At 41.7% G+C, this 17613-nt stretch overlaps 1 protein-coding gene across 1 annotated transcript in view; it reads right to left on the minus strand.

Annotated features, from left to right (window-relative positions):
• Positions 1 to 3939: 3939 nt before the first annotated feature.
• Positions 3940 to 17613, minus strand: part of suclg2 (succinate-CoA ligase GDP-forming subunit beta) — an 84265-nt gene continuing 70591 nt past the window's right edge. The window contains exons 10-11 of the mRNA XM_053442613.1: positions 13257 to 13377; positions 3940 to 4951 (exon numbers count right to left, since the gene is read on the minus strand). Coding sequence (XP_053298588.1) covers positions 4839 to 4951; positions 13257 to 13377 — 234 coding nt within the window. The 3' untranslated portion in view covers positions 3940 to 4838. The remainder of the gene's footprint in view (positions 4952 to 13256; positions 13378 to 17613) is intronic.

The raw sequence follows: 17613 nt of genomic DNA on the forward strand, positions 1-17613 counted from the left end.
CACGACACAAACCCTCCTCTCGGCGTTCGCTGCAGGCAGAGCCATTTGACGGCGATAGCACCCGACATGCACAGGTTTCATATATTCAGTCTGAGTATGAGGCGGCACAGGGAGAAAAGGAAGCAGTGAAAAGCTACGGTTATCGCTATTAACTGTCAAAGTCACCTTCAACCTGAGGCACAGGCTGGACTGAGCACGCCACACACACATATGCATGCACACACGCACACACAGCTACTTCAAGTCTTAGGATTTGATCAGCACACCTCACTGTTCAACAAACACACGAAGGATGCAGGAAAGAAAAACAACTCAGAAACAAACAAAGTGTCTCCATGAATTTCTGCACCTCGTTGTCATCATCCCCGCCGGATTGTGTCTCACCTTTGTTTTTACTCAGCAGACGGCCTGAGAGCGAAGCATTGTGGGATAATGGAGTGTCTGAGCGTGTCAGCTGAACACCTGCCGAGCGCTCCACCAGGATAACTCGGGAGCCTAATTATCAAGCAATTCAAACAGCATTCTGTTGCTTCGGCCGCTGTTTTAAATAGGGGGCGTCGGCTCTCAGAGGTCACACCAAATGAGCTTTTAACTACTGTCGTCCTCCTGGATCTGTTTTCTCCGGATGCTGCTGTGCACCGTGGGCATCCGGCCAAAAGCAACAAAAGCAAAAAGATTATCCTGCAGCTAAGCAAAATGAAAAATGACTAAGAGTTGGATGTTGTCATCCTCACTTTCCCCATCGTCTTTATTAGTTTTCTAAAAGGACTTTACTACGGAAGAAGTCAGGAGGGAAGGAAGGAAGGAAGGAAGGAAGGAAATCTGAATAGATAAAATGAATAATGTACACAAAAAGCCGACTCAAATGGTATATAAAGGTGTGAAGTAAAGGAAGGAAACAGAATTTGCACGGAGGCAAGAGAGTAAGAACAGTGGGGGGTAATGAGGATTTGACAGAGATAAAGGAAGGGAGGAAGGAAGAAGTAATAAAAGGAAGCACAATGGCTGAAGTAATGAATGGATAGAAAGGGCAGAGGTGTGGCAGGAGAGAAGGAAATATCGTGGAGAGATGGGATGACAAAATCAAAAGGGTTGGATCATGGATGGAATGATGCTTTTGAAATGACTGTTTCCTTTCTTCCTTCCTTCCTTCCTTGAGTATTCAGGTAAGAAATGCTGACAATAAAGAAGGGATGATGAAATGAAGGAAAACAGAGACTAATAAATGCACGAGGGAAACAAGAACAGATGAGTGGAAGAGTGGAGCGTGGAGAGATGGGAGTTTAAGAAGTACAGACAGAAGCAAAACAGTATGAACATGAGAAGTGCCCTAAGGAAAGCGTGAGTGAAAGCCTGACAGAGGAAAATATTATAAATGAACTTCCTTAAGTTTAAATAGAAAAAATGGAGACATGGCATGAATTGAATTGAAGCTGGATAATATAGTGTAGGTCACGAAAGTAGACGAAGAAGGAGAATGATTTAAATAAAAATGGAACAGATGAGACAAATTACTTAAAGAAGGAAGGAAAAAAGCCCAAAGTGAGAGACAGGAGGTGCAAAGTAATGTGGACAGAATTTAAGGAAAAAAGAGAGTTGTTACTGAGGGAGGGATATGACAACTGAAAGTCCAATTGATGAGAAGAATGATGGGGAAACTAATATAATCTGCTGGAAACACCCCCATCTTGATTTCTTAGCAAACTTGTGTGTTCAAACTTTGCACTGGAAACTAAATAGAGAGCCTCAAAATTGTATTGATTGTGCGAGCAGCTCGAAAACAAGCGATTGTCATGGAAAGTGGACGATCCAGGAGGTGTGTTTGCTTATTGCAACTTTTTTAAATCTGCCTCCACCTCGCTCAATTTCTGGAGACGGCCAAGGTAATTTAAATCGATTCCGAGTCCTTCAATTACAGACACACGCACAAGAGTTTGGAGAGAGGGAAATGGATTTTTCTGCTCATCCGTGAGCCAAGGCCAAAGCTGAGGACCGCTACTGCAGCGCAGTAAGAGCGCGCTGCCGCCGACAGACTCACCTCCTACTTCACTCTTGACGTTTTCTTCTGCTTCCAACAGCTCAGCAGAGGATCGATCTCATACGTGCGCACACACATGCTCGTGGCCCTTATCGGTCAGCCCACTGGTTGACGTGGGGCGCTGGCAGAAAATTGTAAATATTGAGCAACCCCTTGTCCCTGAAAGATGAAGTACAATCTCCGGAGCCAATTCATACTGCTATTGCTTTTTTTTATGAACTAATATGTTCGTAGCTGTTGCTTCCAAATTACTCAATAAATATCCAACACTTCCTGAGAGACGGCCTTGACCCTGTTGTCTGAAAAACGCTTTTTCACGAGCAGCGACTCTGCTAGCGCACTTAAACACTGAAGGCAGCTTCATAAAGTGGCAATTACCGTTTTGACATCCATTCAGAGCTTCATAAAAAGAACCTGACGCGTTTTGAGTAAAGCAAAATGGACAATTACAGAGACAAACAAAGTGAAGCACCAAGGGTGAAAAATAAAAGTCGCCTGGCATAATAATTCAGCTTAATTAAAGGAGGAGCCTGCCCAGAGGGTGGTTTAAAACACCTCCCCCTCACCTCCGGAGGTATAAGCCGAGTTATGAGCAGCGGGCGACATGATGGAAGTCTTCAGGCTGACCTCCAAAGCTTCTCTCCCCCTCATCTATATTTATATGAAGGAGCGGCACTAATTTTGCCCAGTAAATCAGTGTGCACACTTTATTGTGACCTCCAGCTTGACACTGAATTAAACAATATGAGGGCCCGAGAAGCCCGCTTTAACAAGCCTTAAATTCCTCTGTCCAATCCATCAGCGGGGATATTTCTGACACACAGAGGGAAGAGCATGAAATAAAGCAATTATCGAACCCTTCAGCCCATTTCTACGGCTCGGCCGGTGGGCACGGTGCGGATAAGAGACACAGACCTCGGAGTTTGTGTCTTCAGATGACTCTTGGTGATAGTGACGCTGGAAATTAAAACATAACAAATAAATACATTTTCTCCTAATAAATGCCGTTACTTTTTTGTCAAGGTTGGCAGTTCATACAGAAACAGAGTTGGGAGGCAGCGAGGACCACAGGGTCCCCTTGAATTTGTCCAAAAGAAAAACAAGTTGGTTGGAGTTTGAGAGTCGAGCTCAGTGTGAGACAGAGACTCCGTTTTCTGAGGGTTTCTCTTTGGTGCAAACAGGAGGGAAAGAAAAATGTGTGTGTGTGTCTTTCGTGGAGGTGGCAGTAGATCCTGGGCGTCCTCTCAGATTGCCTGACAGATAATCCATCACACAGTCAGTGTGTCTGACAGGAAGAGGTCTCATTCAACTCTCTCTCCCTCCATAGCACTTGCACACAGGCTTTGAAGGACAGTCACTCTTCTCTCCTGGGATGACGTACACTTGAAGGTGGGCGATCGAGGAGTTAAAGTGTGTCTGCTAATCTGCAGATGAAGACGCAAGGCACTGAGGACAATGGTGTAAATTATATAATATTCTGTAGAGCATATTTTGCATGTTGCCTATACATGTTGAGTTCTTTGAGCTCAGTGGAAATGTTTCAAACTAATGCAGATTAATACACATGGCCTGACGCATTAAAACAAACTTTTATTCAAACGAAACTAAAATGTCTGTGGATTATGAAACCGATTGTAATCTTATCATTAATAATTATGAGATTGATGACAATTAATTTATAGAGGGATCATTGTCTCTCAGAAAAGCATGCATGATACCGTGTTTCCTTTGCTCAGGTGGTTAAGCATTAAGGCCTCAAAGACACACAGAGTGTACAAACTGCTGAGGGTTCACTTTCCCACACTGATTCACAATTATTAATTTCCCCTCTTCAGTCCGTCTCTGTCTTTTTCCCCAGGACACTCTGATGTGGAAGTGAAAAAATAAACACAACATTTACTCAGAATTGTTTTGTTTTTAATCTCTCAAATTATATACACAGTTTTTACACTGTATCCAAGATATTCTATTGATATACATTCATGATAAAAATAACTATTATATATTTTTTCTCAACCCCTCAGTCTGAAACCTTCGCTGGCAGCACAGTTTACAAAAACCCTTAAGCCTTCATTGAACAGGCAGCAGTGGACACACTGTGTATCAGAGTGAAGTAGCACTTTACAAACTCACAGGCATTTCTTCCGCCTGGTTTGTGGCACAGATAAGGCATCGGATGGATTAACAGACGTGGACTCACATGAACAATAAAAGTCAACTGCTTCAATCCATTTCAGCTGAGTGCCATCAAACGATTTCACGTCTCATGAGCGGGCTGTCCGTCAGTCACGCTCTTCTTTTAACGGAGCAGGGGAGTTGATAATGGAAAAATGCTCCTCTTAATTAATATTCCACACAAATGCTATAATACGCAGAGAGAAAGCCACGTCTTTCAACTCGGGAAAACGGAATGCACAAAGTGTTGTGCCCAATCTCATCTCTGGTAGAGGACGGTAAAGCTTTATGATGTTCTGTGACGAGATGAGTTCCAACTTTACGATAATAACAAGCCTGACAGCTACTGAGTGATTTATCTGAGTTGAAACACATTTAAGTTCAAAGCAGCTAATTGGCGCTGCACGGGGAAGATAAGGGCGACACCGAGGTGATACAGCACCTTAGAAACTGTGATATGGCAACAAAAATTATGATTTGAGAGGTGGCGATAAAAAAAAAGAAGTGAAGGCTTAAGGTTATGGAGGTCTGCCGGTTTAACAGCAAAAATAGAGCTTGTGATCTGAGGCTGTAATGAAGGTAAGTAATGGTGTGAAGAGTGCACTGAGGTTACACAGAGGCACTTCTATTTTTGGATCGCAGCCACTGCTTTCTTGGCGGCGTCGTCCAGGTTCTCAGCTGCTGTGATGGGCAGGCCGCTCTCGTTCAGAATCCTCTTGGCCTCAAGAACGTTGGTCCCTGGCAGAAAGAGAAAAGAAAACCCCCGTTACAACAGGAAACTGACAAAGAAAACAACAGGCCTAACGAGGTCGAACGCAGACTCCCATCTGCACTGATGGTAAAAACCGCACTGTGTGAAAGACGAAGAGTTCCTTTGGAGGAATCAATCCAAACTCGCGACAGATGGATGGAGCTATGGGTGAGCGGTGGCAAATTCAACTGCCGATCCAAAGGGCGGCTTTGTCTGTGAACGACATCAGCGAGGCAGAAGGACAATTTGTGAATGGTGTATGTGTGTACGCCACTGGTTGTACAGAGGTCAGGGGAGGCAGGTGCTGGATGGTGCGGTGGTGCCTGGGCCCTGATAGACCTGCGACCCAGCAGAGAGACCAGGAGACACTCTGCTCAGCCCGGTGGCTCTACACAGTGAACTGGCTGCCTCCCAGCGCTGCACACTGCGCAGCCTAACATAAGCCTGACAAGCCTGTCACAACACGGGGCAGGGGGCGCCGCGTCGGACGGAAGGACACATGACACGAGAGGACAATGGAGGAGAGAGTGTGTGAATGAGAAAAAGAGAGCGGGGGAGCAGAAGGTCAACTGAAGCAGATATAGACCCCCTGCTGCTTTAACGGCAAAAGTCAGCTGTTTATATCGTATTTACATGAATATGGTCTCTAGGAAAAGAGCATTTAGAGTTTGTTTCGGAGAGCATTTGTTTATTTACTTTTTCTAATTACCTCCCATTCTTTTTTCCTGCATATAAAAAGGAAGACTGCATAAAGGAATCTGACTTTTTTTTTTTAAGCTCTCAGAAAGATCCACCATTTACACATACATGGTTTTGTCATTAAACTTAATATATCTTGTATCGGCTGAACAGAACAGGACATTTGAAAAAGTCTCCAAAGGTTCTGAAAACTTCTCACGTGACTGAAACATCACCTGAGAAAAATAATCTGCAGATTAAGCAAAGGCTTGTAAAGATCATTAGCTTCAGCCCAACAAACACGATCAGTATTTACTGTATGTTCACCTAATATGTGTGATGTGATATGGGCATTACTGTCTCTCTGCAGTCACTCTCACTAAATCTGTGTTAAATGAGTGGAGGTATGAATGTGTTTTGTGTGGGTGTGTGTGCACGTGCATGCTTTGACACTCCCAGGTTGACCTTAGCTCCTCTAGCTGGCGTGTAATTAAGACTGCATGATGTGGGAATTCTCCGGAGGCCCGACCAACCTGATCAAGAGACTTTTCATGAGGAATTCTATTACCAGTGCCACTTAACGCCTAATATTTCATCTCTTTTGTCCAGCCAGATAATAAGTCATTCCAAACACATTTCTGCAGCATCACACCCCAAACAATCAATGCTGCAATGTAATTAATTAGAATAGGAGCAGGAAGAGACCTTGCTCTGGCACGCCGTCAGGGGATTGAGTGTCCGAGGACATTTTCTCATCAGGTTGCACAGAATATTTTCTATCAGTGTGTGTGTGTGTGTGTGTGTGTGTGTGTGTTTGTGTATGCGCGCACACACAAATCTATAGTTTTAATTGACGATGTTGCTGCTGAGTCAGGAGAGGGGGGCAGTGTTGTGTGATTTACATGATTCAGGCGGAACAGTGAACTTCGTCAGGATTTAAGGATCCATGTTACCACACTGACAGTCTCAGACGACTGAAACAAAGTTACGGTACAAGAAAGTTGAAACAACAGGAGAAGTCCACAGCTGATACATAATGCAAAAAGATAATCTGAAAAGACTAAAACGCACACTGAAAGAAAATGAGCAACACATGCAGTTTATATATGTTTTCATTCCATTTATATTCATGAGCAGATAAAGTGTTTTTGGCAATGCTCACACAATACTGCATTCATGTTACCTGTGTTTTCCATGTGGTGTATGAGGGACTCACACCTCTGTGGGAGTGAGAAAGAAGAGATGCATGTGTGTGTGTGTGTGTGTGTGTGTGTGTGTGGGCTGACTGCAGTTCCACTGTGAGCAGTAGGGAGCACTGATAGCTCACAGCAGCAGAGGCAAGGACAGAGCCCAGCTGGATACAGCACCACTATGTGTGTGCGTGTTGGGGTGGGTGTGCGTGATAGCCTCAGTGTAGAGTATGCCGAGCATATGAATGTGTGTGTTCACCTGCAACCACTAGGTGCTGCCAGAGACCTACTCACAGCCTCAGTAGGGACATAACGTATGCATAAATGAAAAGGCACACAAAACACCTTTTATTTTAATGTGAAATTCATGCGGATTAAATGTAAAAAGGTAAAAAAGGTCTTAAATAGTACAAGCATAATATATATACAATCTCCAGGGTTAGACAGGGTTACTCATAAGTACCACTGACTTGTTAATCCCTAAAGCAGGTTGGATCTCTGGATGTCATACTTCTGGCCAAAACAAGAGACCAGGCAGCGCCCATTGTTTTTAGATGTATTGCCACCAACATTTATGTTGGATCTCTGCTCTAATTAGCAAGCTGACTTGTGACCATTGTTAAATGTCACTTTAATGTGTTCGTCAATTGCAGGCCACCATACTTCAACAGGATAATGGGGTTTGGGGCTGAGCCAGAGAGTTGAGCTGGAGGAATTTGTGTCGATGCTGCAGTTTGTCAAATAGTGACGAATTCTGTCTGAACAAGGTCAAGTCTGATGGGAGTCTGACATAGACTCTGCCAGTATATGTGTATGTGTTTGTGTGTCCTAAGAGAAGAAAGGATGCAAAGCTTGATATCTTAGGGCTGGTGCGCACAAGAGATATTTCAACTCTTGACCGATTTTAATCGTTCGTCTGCCTAGAAGCTAATGTTAGTACATTTTTACCGCATATTGTTATGTTAGTGACGTTGCAGAGTCATTTTGATGACATACTACTAAACTAAACAACCCATTCTAGCATCGCTGAAAAGGCAAATCATGTGACTGCTCTCAAACACTGCCCCTGCTTGCATGCAGACATAAACAGGAAGGCATGGGCATCCGGGACTTAGAACTTATCACAGTTTCCTCAAAAAGTAGCTTGTCTCCTTCACATGACAGCAGTTGGCATCATTGTAAAATGCAGAATTTGATTGCACAACAGCTGTTAGCAAAGACAATGAGGTAAATAACGATTGTAATTGATTATACATGCTGCGTTCAACACTGGTAGCCAAGGCGATCATGTGGTTTGTACCTGACAAAATCAGTGAAGGCTACATCGTGACTGAAAAGACCCAATCAGCAAGTAGATTTGATGCTTTTTCAAACGTAGTAGAGCTGATGTACTGTATCCTTAGACTAGCCTTGAGTGCAGGACCTGTGCAAAAGATGCTTCATTAGATTGAGAGAAAAAAGGCAAATCATAACCAATTTGACTTTATAATTAGCTTTATATCAATTCAATTAGGAATATTTTTGGCCAGTTTAAATTTACATAGCTTGTTTTCATTTTGTTGAGCAGTGCAGTGTGGCTGCTAATGAAGTTAGTTTGAAACAGATGAGGGAGAATCTCATTTGGCTTTTTTCTTTTCTATCTCCACTACTGTAATTCTTAATCTACAGTTATTTTATACCAACACTCCAAACTAGTCTGATAGTAGATTACCTGATGAAGACCTAGATGATTACAACAGCTGATATAGATAAAAATTCAAATTAAAAAAGGTCCATCATATCACTTAATACCCTGGAGGAGAAAAAGATGCAACCCAAGTTACCTCAAATAATTGGTTTAAAAACACTTTCTCGTCCTGACTTTGATTATTAATCCTAACGATAATCAGCAGCAAACAGTGAGTGTTTTTCCTTCACAGCCAAAAATGGATGAGGTCTGCTCCTCCCTCCCTCATCCTGTGTCAAACATCAAATGCTTCTCATTAGCAGGCAGAGCAGGAGACGCCTAAACAGTGCAGATGTTTTTTTTTCTCTTTTGATGTGCTAGCCATTCATTAATCAGAGTTTTCATGTTTCCTACGCTGTCTAGACTGTTGTTAGTGAGTGACGCACATTATATTAGACTATATTAGATTTAAACAACAGTTTATACACTTTATATAGCTTTCAATCAGTGTTAACTAAGAAACTTGTGTTAACGAATTACATAACTGCTTTAGGAATTTGTGAATGTGAAGCTTTCATTCTCATGAGTCACAAAGGCGACAGAAACCCTTTATTAAATTTAGACAAAAATATGTGTATTTGTGTGTATACGGCTGCAGCCAATGCCTAATAAAGTTTAATGTAGTAACAGAGTCAGGAGTGATTAGACATTTAAATCTTACATCCGGATCTTGTATCTGCTTGTAATTACAAAATGGCCATATCTCGTTTTAGGAAGAAATCAGCCTCCTGGTTGAAAAGACACTGGTGAGATGGCTCAGTAAATCAAAAGGCTGGGGAGCAGAGTAAAGTGAATGTAGGCACCTGTATTTCTATTTTTATTTCCTCTCCTCAGTGGAAGACTGCATCGTCAGAGAACAGTGAAGTATGTCCATGTTCACACTGTGGCCAAAGGGGGCAGTGCAGTACTTCCTCAGGGAACTCTCCTTATCACACCTTAAACAAGTCTGTGGGCAAGTGTCTATATTTCCTGTCTGTTCTTGAAATGTTGCGTCAATTTACAGTGGATGGACACGAGTGGACCTTCTGGATCTTACAGGAGAGGTGAATTTTAGTTAGACTGTCAGGCCACAACCAAGACTTAATACTTATAACTAATTAAACCAAATAAGCATCTATAAGACATGTTTATGGTGTTTGATAGCGTGTCACTGACTCACTGTTTTCACATGTCCCTCTTGTGCTTGAGTGTTTGACATGTCATGGTCTGTGTTGCTAAAAAGAATAAGTGAATATGCAGAGATGGAAACACAAGGGACAGAAGCATGTGGCTATGTAAATACAAGTTTACAGAGCAAGTTTGGTTCAATGTTCTAACTTCTTATTGTATGTGATGAATATTTAAGATATGCCTTTTACAGTGGAATGACTGTTTTGAGTTTAGAATTAGTCATACTGGGAAATATACCATTGAAATATAGGTGTGTGTTCATTTTAATGCTTCATGAATCCGAAATGTTGTATTCTTTCAGACATGCACCTAGTAGATATGAAAGCCCGTTTGTATATAATTTTTTAACGTGGATCAGTCATATTAAATAAACAACTATAGGCTTAACAAGTTAGAGATATTTAATGATGTAGAACAATTGACTGCAACATTAACAACATAAACAAAACTATACTAAAGTAATGACTTGGAAATTATGGAGCAATTTTTTTGGCAACACTCATTTCTCAGGTCAACAAGCCATTTTAAAAAGCCTCCATATCTGAAGAAGATACGAGCTGAATTTAATTGCTGGGCACAATTACATTATTTAGTATGAAGCAAATCCAAGATGGTCAGTCAGGATGCCTCTGTTGATTTGTAAAGGGATGACCCAAATGTAATCAGCCCAGGCATTTGAAAAGAGCCTCCCCAATTAAAAGTGTGCCAGTTAATCCATCCTGATCCCGTTGAAGAGCGCTGGGCCGTTCTTTCTGCACTGCACTCAGCCTAGCAAGCTGAGCTGATTGATTCTGAACCAATCTACTCCACGAGACTGCAGCCCAGGATGTAATGACCCACAGCTAAAGCTTGGATTAGACCCGGGCCAGGAAAATGTGGTTGGACCGACCACCAGCAGTGACCCTCTGGACGCAGCCTTTCTGCGCGTCAGGTTCAATTACATGGTCCAGTATGAGAAATGTGTGGTGACTAATAAAGGTTCTGTTATAATTGCCAATAGAATCTGTTCTACAGTGACACAAAACAGCAGTGGTGCACTCACCTCACACTACTCTATGTTTAGCCGTGTGCTCAATAAGCAATATGAAGACATAGAGGTGGCTAGAGATTTCACAGTTACATATTTTGCACCTTGAGTGTTTGAACATCACACATCAGAAAACGATGCTGATCGCTGTCAAAAGATAATCCTTTTTTGGCCTCAGAACTGGGACATTCACTTATTTTTGCCATCAGGATCATACATTTATGATGCATTCATAATTATTTGCTCGTGCTAGTTAACAAAAACAAAACTTACATATTTCAACTTGCTCCCAGTTCTTTTTTGTTTGTGTTGTGACTTTCTGAGAGCTTGATTCTGCAACACCCTTATAATAATTTAACTTCCAGTGCACCTGAAATGTTAAATATTTCATATTTCTGTATACATATTCAATATACTTTTTAATGCATCTACTTTGACAGATAGATATATTCAGTCAAAAAGTTAATTTAGGATTTGCTGTCTACTAATGAAATAGAATAAAACTGTTCCATTTTGACTTGCCTGCCATCAAATTTGCTTGCATTGCATAGTGTCTCGTTGTGTTGCATTGTGTTGAATCCATCTATGGTGAATCGCACTGCATCACAATGGGCCTAAAATTATTATTATTAGAATCCTTTAATAGTCCCACAGTGGGGATATGTGAGGGTTTACAGCAGCAGCGCAGGTACAGTGCAACAAGAGCAGAAGAAAGAGCAAAACAACATAGTAAGAAACAAAAACAACAATGAGCCAAAAAAGTAAATAGTAAATAAGTAAATAAATAGTAAGTAGTAGAACAACTAAATAATACAATTAAATAATACAATTAAATAATTAAATAAATTGCACAAATTGCACAAATTGTGTTGCGTGTTCAATGGGATCACAGCTGGTTGTACAGTCTGACAGCAGCAGGAAGGAAGGACCTGCGGTGCCTCTCCCTCACACACCGGGGGTGAATCAGCCGGTGGCTAAAGGAGCTGTTTAGAGCTGCCAGGGTGTCCTGCATGGGGTGGGAGGAGTTGTCCATCAGGGAGGATAGCTTAGCAACCATCCTCCTGTCTCCTACCACCTCCACCGTATCCAGTGGACACCCCAGCACACTGCTGGCCTTCCTGATGAGCTTGTAAAGTCTCTTCCTGTCGGCTGTCGAGATGCTGCTGCCCCAGCAGGCCACTCCAAAGAAGATGTGTTGCATTAGTAACTGCTTCATATCTATTGGACTGTCTGCTGCATATCGAGATGTGTATTGCGTCGGCCTTAGTCAGACAGATCGCACATTGAGTTTGTTCACAACCTCCCTAACTTTAAAGTTGAAGAGTGAATCTGACAACTTAACTTTCCCCCTCTATTGAGCTCTGAACAGCCACATTCATCCTACACTACTTTACCTCAGCTGCACAGAAACATCTTCCACGACCTGACCTACAAACCATATTAGCAGTGAGGACATAGAGTAATAAGTGCAGAGAGCTCACACACACACACACACACACACACACACACACACACACACACACACACACACACACACACACACACACACACACACACACACACACACACACACACACACACACACACACACACACACACACACACACACACACACACACACACACCTCCCCCTTCTCTATGCTTTGGACACACTACTCAGCAGGATCTTGACAATTAAGCTAACCACCAACTGGCCCCTTGCCTCTGGGAGTCACCGATGCCACCACACTCACACACACATTTCATTAGCATTTACAGGTGAGGGGTGAGACAATCAGTGTCGACTCTAGTGTATTCTTCTGCCGCTAATGATGGGTGCGGCAGAATATGACACGTATGAGAAATTCACTGCTGTTCTGACTGGGACACTGAACCAAAAGAAGATGGATAGGACCCAGGAAACACAGCAGTTGTAATCAAATGGCTCCAAAGTTTGAAACAAGGTGGGAACGAGGAGCATTAACCCTGCTCTCTAACAGCAACACCTAAGTGGCAATAAATCATATACATTTGTCACCTCAGTAACAGAAAATGAGTCATTATTGACTTGTGCTTTTATGCCATGGCCATATTTGTTATGGTGGCGAACAAGGTCAGGAAGGTCAGGGTAATAATAAGAGCTATTGAAAAAGACCCATTTGAAGACGCACTTGGTCTTGAGACTTGTTGTGTCTCAGGTCAGGGGCGACCTCCAACAGAGGCTGTGCTTGAAGGCCAAATGGGATGCATCTAAGCTGTTCCATTTTAAAGGCTCCTTCAAATACAGCAGAAAAATGCATCCTTTCATCCCAAAGGAACACAGACTCTAGAAGGATCCATCTCAGGTCAACATATCCCAGGATTCATTGCACTTATCCCAGCAACAAGTCCAAAAAGGTCTGATACTTACATGTTAAAATAAAAGTATCAGACTTCAATTCAACTTAACAACTAACAGAACATGCCTAAATGTGTGAGTGTGTACGTGTGAACGCACACATGAAGTACTTTTGTTCTCGTACCTTCAAGCCTGACCACCAGAGGCACCTTCAGCTCCAACTCTCGACAAGCTTTGGTGATGCCGTTGGCGATGATGGCACAGTTGACGATCCCACCAAAAATGTTGACCAGTATGGCCTCTACCTGTGAAAGAAGAAGGAAGGATAGGATTTAACACAAGTGTCGCAGAAGGAAAATTCAATAATATCATTCAAGCATATCAGAACAGGGTTGTGATGCTAAAAATCACAGTGCCCAAAAAAACTGTGGGGAGTTGACGAACTCCCAAACTAATAACACAGCGGTCAATGATTAGCCAAATCATTTGCAACATTATAATAATAACATTTGCAGTATCTGCTCAAATATTGTTGTAGGACCTTTTATCGCATTGGTGCAAAAACAGTTTCAAGACTCAAATCTCTCTATACATCCAGTGGAGCAGCCTCACCACCAACCTTGTGTACAATGGGTCATGCACCCAGAGGCTATGCACCCGAGGCGATACAACACTGTCACAATGGAGGCAGGATAAAGCAATAAATTGTTGAAGTGAAGAGGCCAGCAGCAAAAGAAAGAGGCAACACTGGAGCCAAATTAGAAAGCAATATTTCTATGGGAAGTGGTGACAAGACAAACAACAGCAGCTGCAAACCTGGCTGGTTTTCAAACCCTTTAACGTAGCTGAGCCATGCATCATATTTAGCCTTTATAACTGATTTACATACCTTGTGTGTTGAAAAAAATAATACGACTGCCTACAAGCATAGAACCCAATCAAGTACACACACATTGGTCAGAAGGTCAAGTCGTCAGTTCTTGACCTCATTCTCTAAAAGTAAGTCCACATTTCTCAAACAGCTAACTGAGTGCATACCTTTAAGTTTTTGAAATTGTGCCAAACAACCTAACTGCTGGTATTATGGTCACTTAAGCTGCTGCTTTTTTATAAAAGACATTTTCAACTTTCTTTCAAAATAAGTATGAAACTGATATCACTTGGTAGTGAAGCAGGCAGTGTGTTTGTGTGTGTGTGTGTGTGTGTGTGGTGTGTGTGGTTACACTAACAATCTAGCACTTGGTAATTACCCTGGCTAGCTCAGTGGAAAAGTAGACTGAGAGCACACAGGATTAATCCCCCATGTTTGTTTATAATCACTGCTAATCTGTTAGCGCCGATTTGGATGAGCAGCTTGTGTGCGTGTGGGTTCGTGTGTGTGTATGCAGGCCTGCTGTGAATGTGTATGTTTTCAGTGTGTGGTAATGATGTTTACAGGGAGAGAAGATCAAGGACTTGTAGAGCTATTAGAGCGACAGCCATGACATTGTCCTCTACATGCTATCCAAATGAGCATCTCCTTATAAACAGCAGAGAGAGTGACACAAGACCAGGAGAGAGCACCAAAACAAACACAGGCAGAAGGCATAAAGATTCAGGCGCCGTGCGAGGAAATTGAGCAAGCTGTTGGGTCAACACTGAGAACTGTTTCATGCCGATACATCGTCTTGGGGATGGGATGAGGTTCGCAAAGACAGAGAGGAAGAATAAGACAGTAGCTGCAAATGCAACTGAGCACAAACAGGATGTTTACATGGAAAATTCAGATTTCAAGTGATAAGAAGAGATGAGGGGTTCTCATTAAACTTTGGTATAGATCCATATCAGGGTTCGGATCCAGGCATTCTTTTTCAGTTTTTTTTTTTGTGATTGTGAGATTGAATGTTTTCTTTTTTTTACAGTAACTTATATATCTTAATGGGAAAAAAACAGTAATGTTTAGGATACGAATAACTACTTTTGTGCAAAATCAAATAAATATCTGGTTCTAGTGAATTTGGTTTCATAAGTCGACTGTTGACTGGCCTTGGCGGATGTATGCCTGGAAAAGTGTTCGACTCGTGTCATGAAAGAAACTAGTCAGTCTGTAAACAGTGTACAGCGTACCAAATTAAATTACATGTGCAGTCACGAAAAGCGTGTAGAAACAAGTGGTAATAGAACAAAATGGGAGAGAATGATTTGCAGTTTATGAAGTGGTGAAATCTGCCATCCAAAAAAAGAAATGGCTGGCTCCTTACACAGTGAACGTGAGCCGTTTGTGATAGACAGTTGCCCTCCCTCTTGTGTCTTGAAGTCTCAAAGTGGGAAGCAGAACCGAATCCTTGATTCAATAATAATATATAATAATAATAATAATAATAATAATAATAATAATAATAATAATAGGTGTTGGAAAAATAAATACGCAGTACATAAATAGGGTAGGACTTTGTTACAGCAGCTTTCAGCTCGAAAAAATACACACACTTCTTAATATTAGAGAGATAGGACAGGAAGTATTTCCAATGCATAAATGGGTCTTCAACATATCAGATGTAAATGTAACAATTTAAAAACACACAATTGTCATTCAGTGCTGTTAGCATTTCACAACAATTTGTAATTTCAAATATTTTGTATGTTAAGCAGTGTTGTAGACATTTATAGGTCACATCCACTGGGTTACTTAAAGATCATGGTTAAGGGACAGTAGAAAATAAAATACAGTTTAGGGCCGCGCATGGGCCAAGGAAGAACAGACGGGCTGCAGTACATTGACCAGTTCCCTCAAAACACTGATGTACAGGGCCTCAGAGATGTTCTCTACTCTTTTATTGCAGAGTTCATGTCTCACAGAGGAAAACAAGGCTCTAATAGAGCAAGTTAACCTGCTGGAAAATGGATGGCAGCAGATGGAGCAATAAGCTCCCCAAAAACAGTCATAAGAAAGAGGCTGGCTCGCAAAAAAAGAGTACATAAGGCTGGCTGACCGTCCTCAGTCAAAAGAAAGTGAAGTAAAGAGGAGTCAAGAAGAAGTGGAAAAGCAAGTGTGATGCACTGAAGGTGACAGAAGCTGGCTCAGAGAGTACAAAAAGAACTGGAGGAGAAGAGGATTCAAAAAGTAAAACCGGGGAAGAACAAGACTCAAAAAGATAAAAAGATGGAGAACAAAGACGGTGAGGCGGTGGAGGAGGAGACAGAGCGGACTGAGGACACAAAAAATGAATGAGGAAAAAAAAAGACAAACAAAAAGAACGGGAAGAAAAAGTTGAACAGGGGTTGGCTACAAAAGCACATCCCTATATCTGAAACCCCTACCTGTCCCCGTCTCACCCAGCTCGTACCCAACCCCCCCCCCCCCCCCCAAGAAAAAAAAAATTCTCCATCCCCCTTCAGATCCATCCAGGTTGAATATATTGTTAACATGTTCAATGCAGTTCTGCTGACATGCTTACATCGGGTTTCCTTTCTGAATATAACAAAACTCGTATGCCCCTCTTAAAACACACCTAGGTATCTTCAAACATGAACTAAGTTATTTATTTGCCAGATAAGGTGAAACACAAAAACACACAACAGATAATATTGAGTAAAAACTGTCAACAGCATTTACACAAGAGGAGCAAGCTTTTTTTCAGCAAAAAGCAGAATAAGAGATAGATACGTAAACAGTTGACCTGAAAACTTCAATCAGAATGAAAAAATGTGCATGTAACTGCAGCCACCGATGTGAACGCCCTGCACTGGCAAACCCAGCAGGTAGGACCGTGGGTGATCACAGCTTCGTGGTGCGAAGTCAGATGTACTGTAGATACACACACACTCCCCTGTTAGTCCCACTATAGAAGAAAATGCTCTGTCGAAAGAAGCTACATTCCCACTCTCAAGAAATCAATTATATCAGAAATATATATTCTTCCATCTAATTGGTGTGGAAGTAAAAGTGTGAAAATTGTCTGACAGCCTGTGCGGTACGATCTGCGGTTCATTATATGTGTGTGTATATTAATCTATATTCTCTGCTGCCTGAGGGCACACGTGTGAGTGCATGCTTCTTCACAGCCACTGCCCTGTGCAGGTGTGGCTCATAGCACAGGCACAAAGTCAACACTGCTGCTGCCATAATAATTTGTACACAGTCAATTACAACTGACCACATCTTTTAGCCTGAACATCACTGATCTGCAATTGATTAAATAGCTTAATATTGTAATAGCAATACAATATTGATTTTCATGAATAACAACAAAAATATAAAAACTGTACATGCACAAAAGAGAGCAAAAACTATTTACTGGTTTATCCTTGAATCAACAACACATGCAAAGTGGAATGTGGAGACAGAAGAATGTATTCTACAATATATAAATAGTGCTCCTAAAGTTCAATTATTATATATATATAATATATATATATATATATATCATTATAAATTACGAGATGCCACGTTTTTGCAAAAAGACAACTAGGTAGACGAAGGGTTGAATTGGTTCCCGCTGTCTCTCTCTATCTCTCTCTCTCACCCACACTCACACACAGACCATTGGCTGGTCCCCACT

The sequence above is a fragment of the Pleuronectes platessa genome, chromosome 2 (genome assembly GCF_947347685.1).
Source record: "Pleuronectes platessa chromosome 2, fPlePla1.1, whole genome shotgun sequence".
NCBI classification, from domain to species: Eukaryota; Metazoa; Chordata; class Actinopteri; order Pleuronectiformes; family Pleuronectidae; genus Pleuronectes; species Pleuronectes platessa.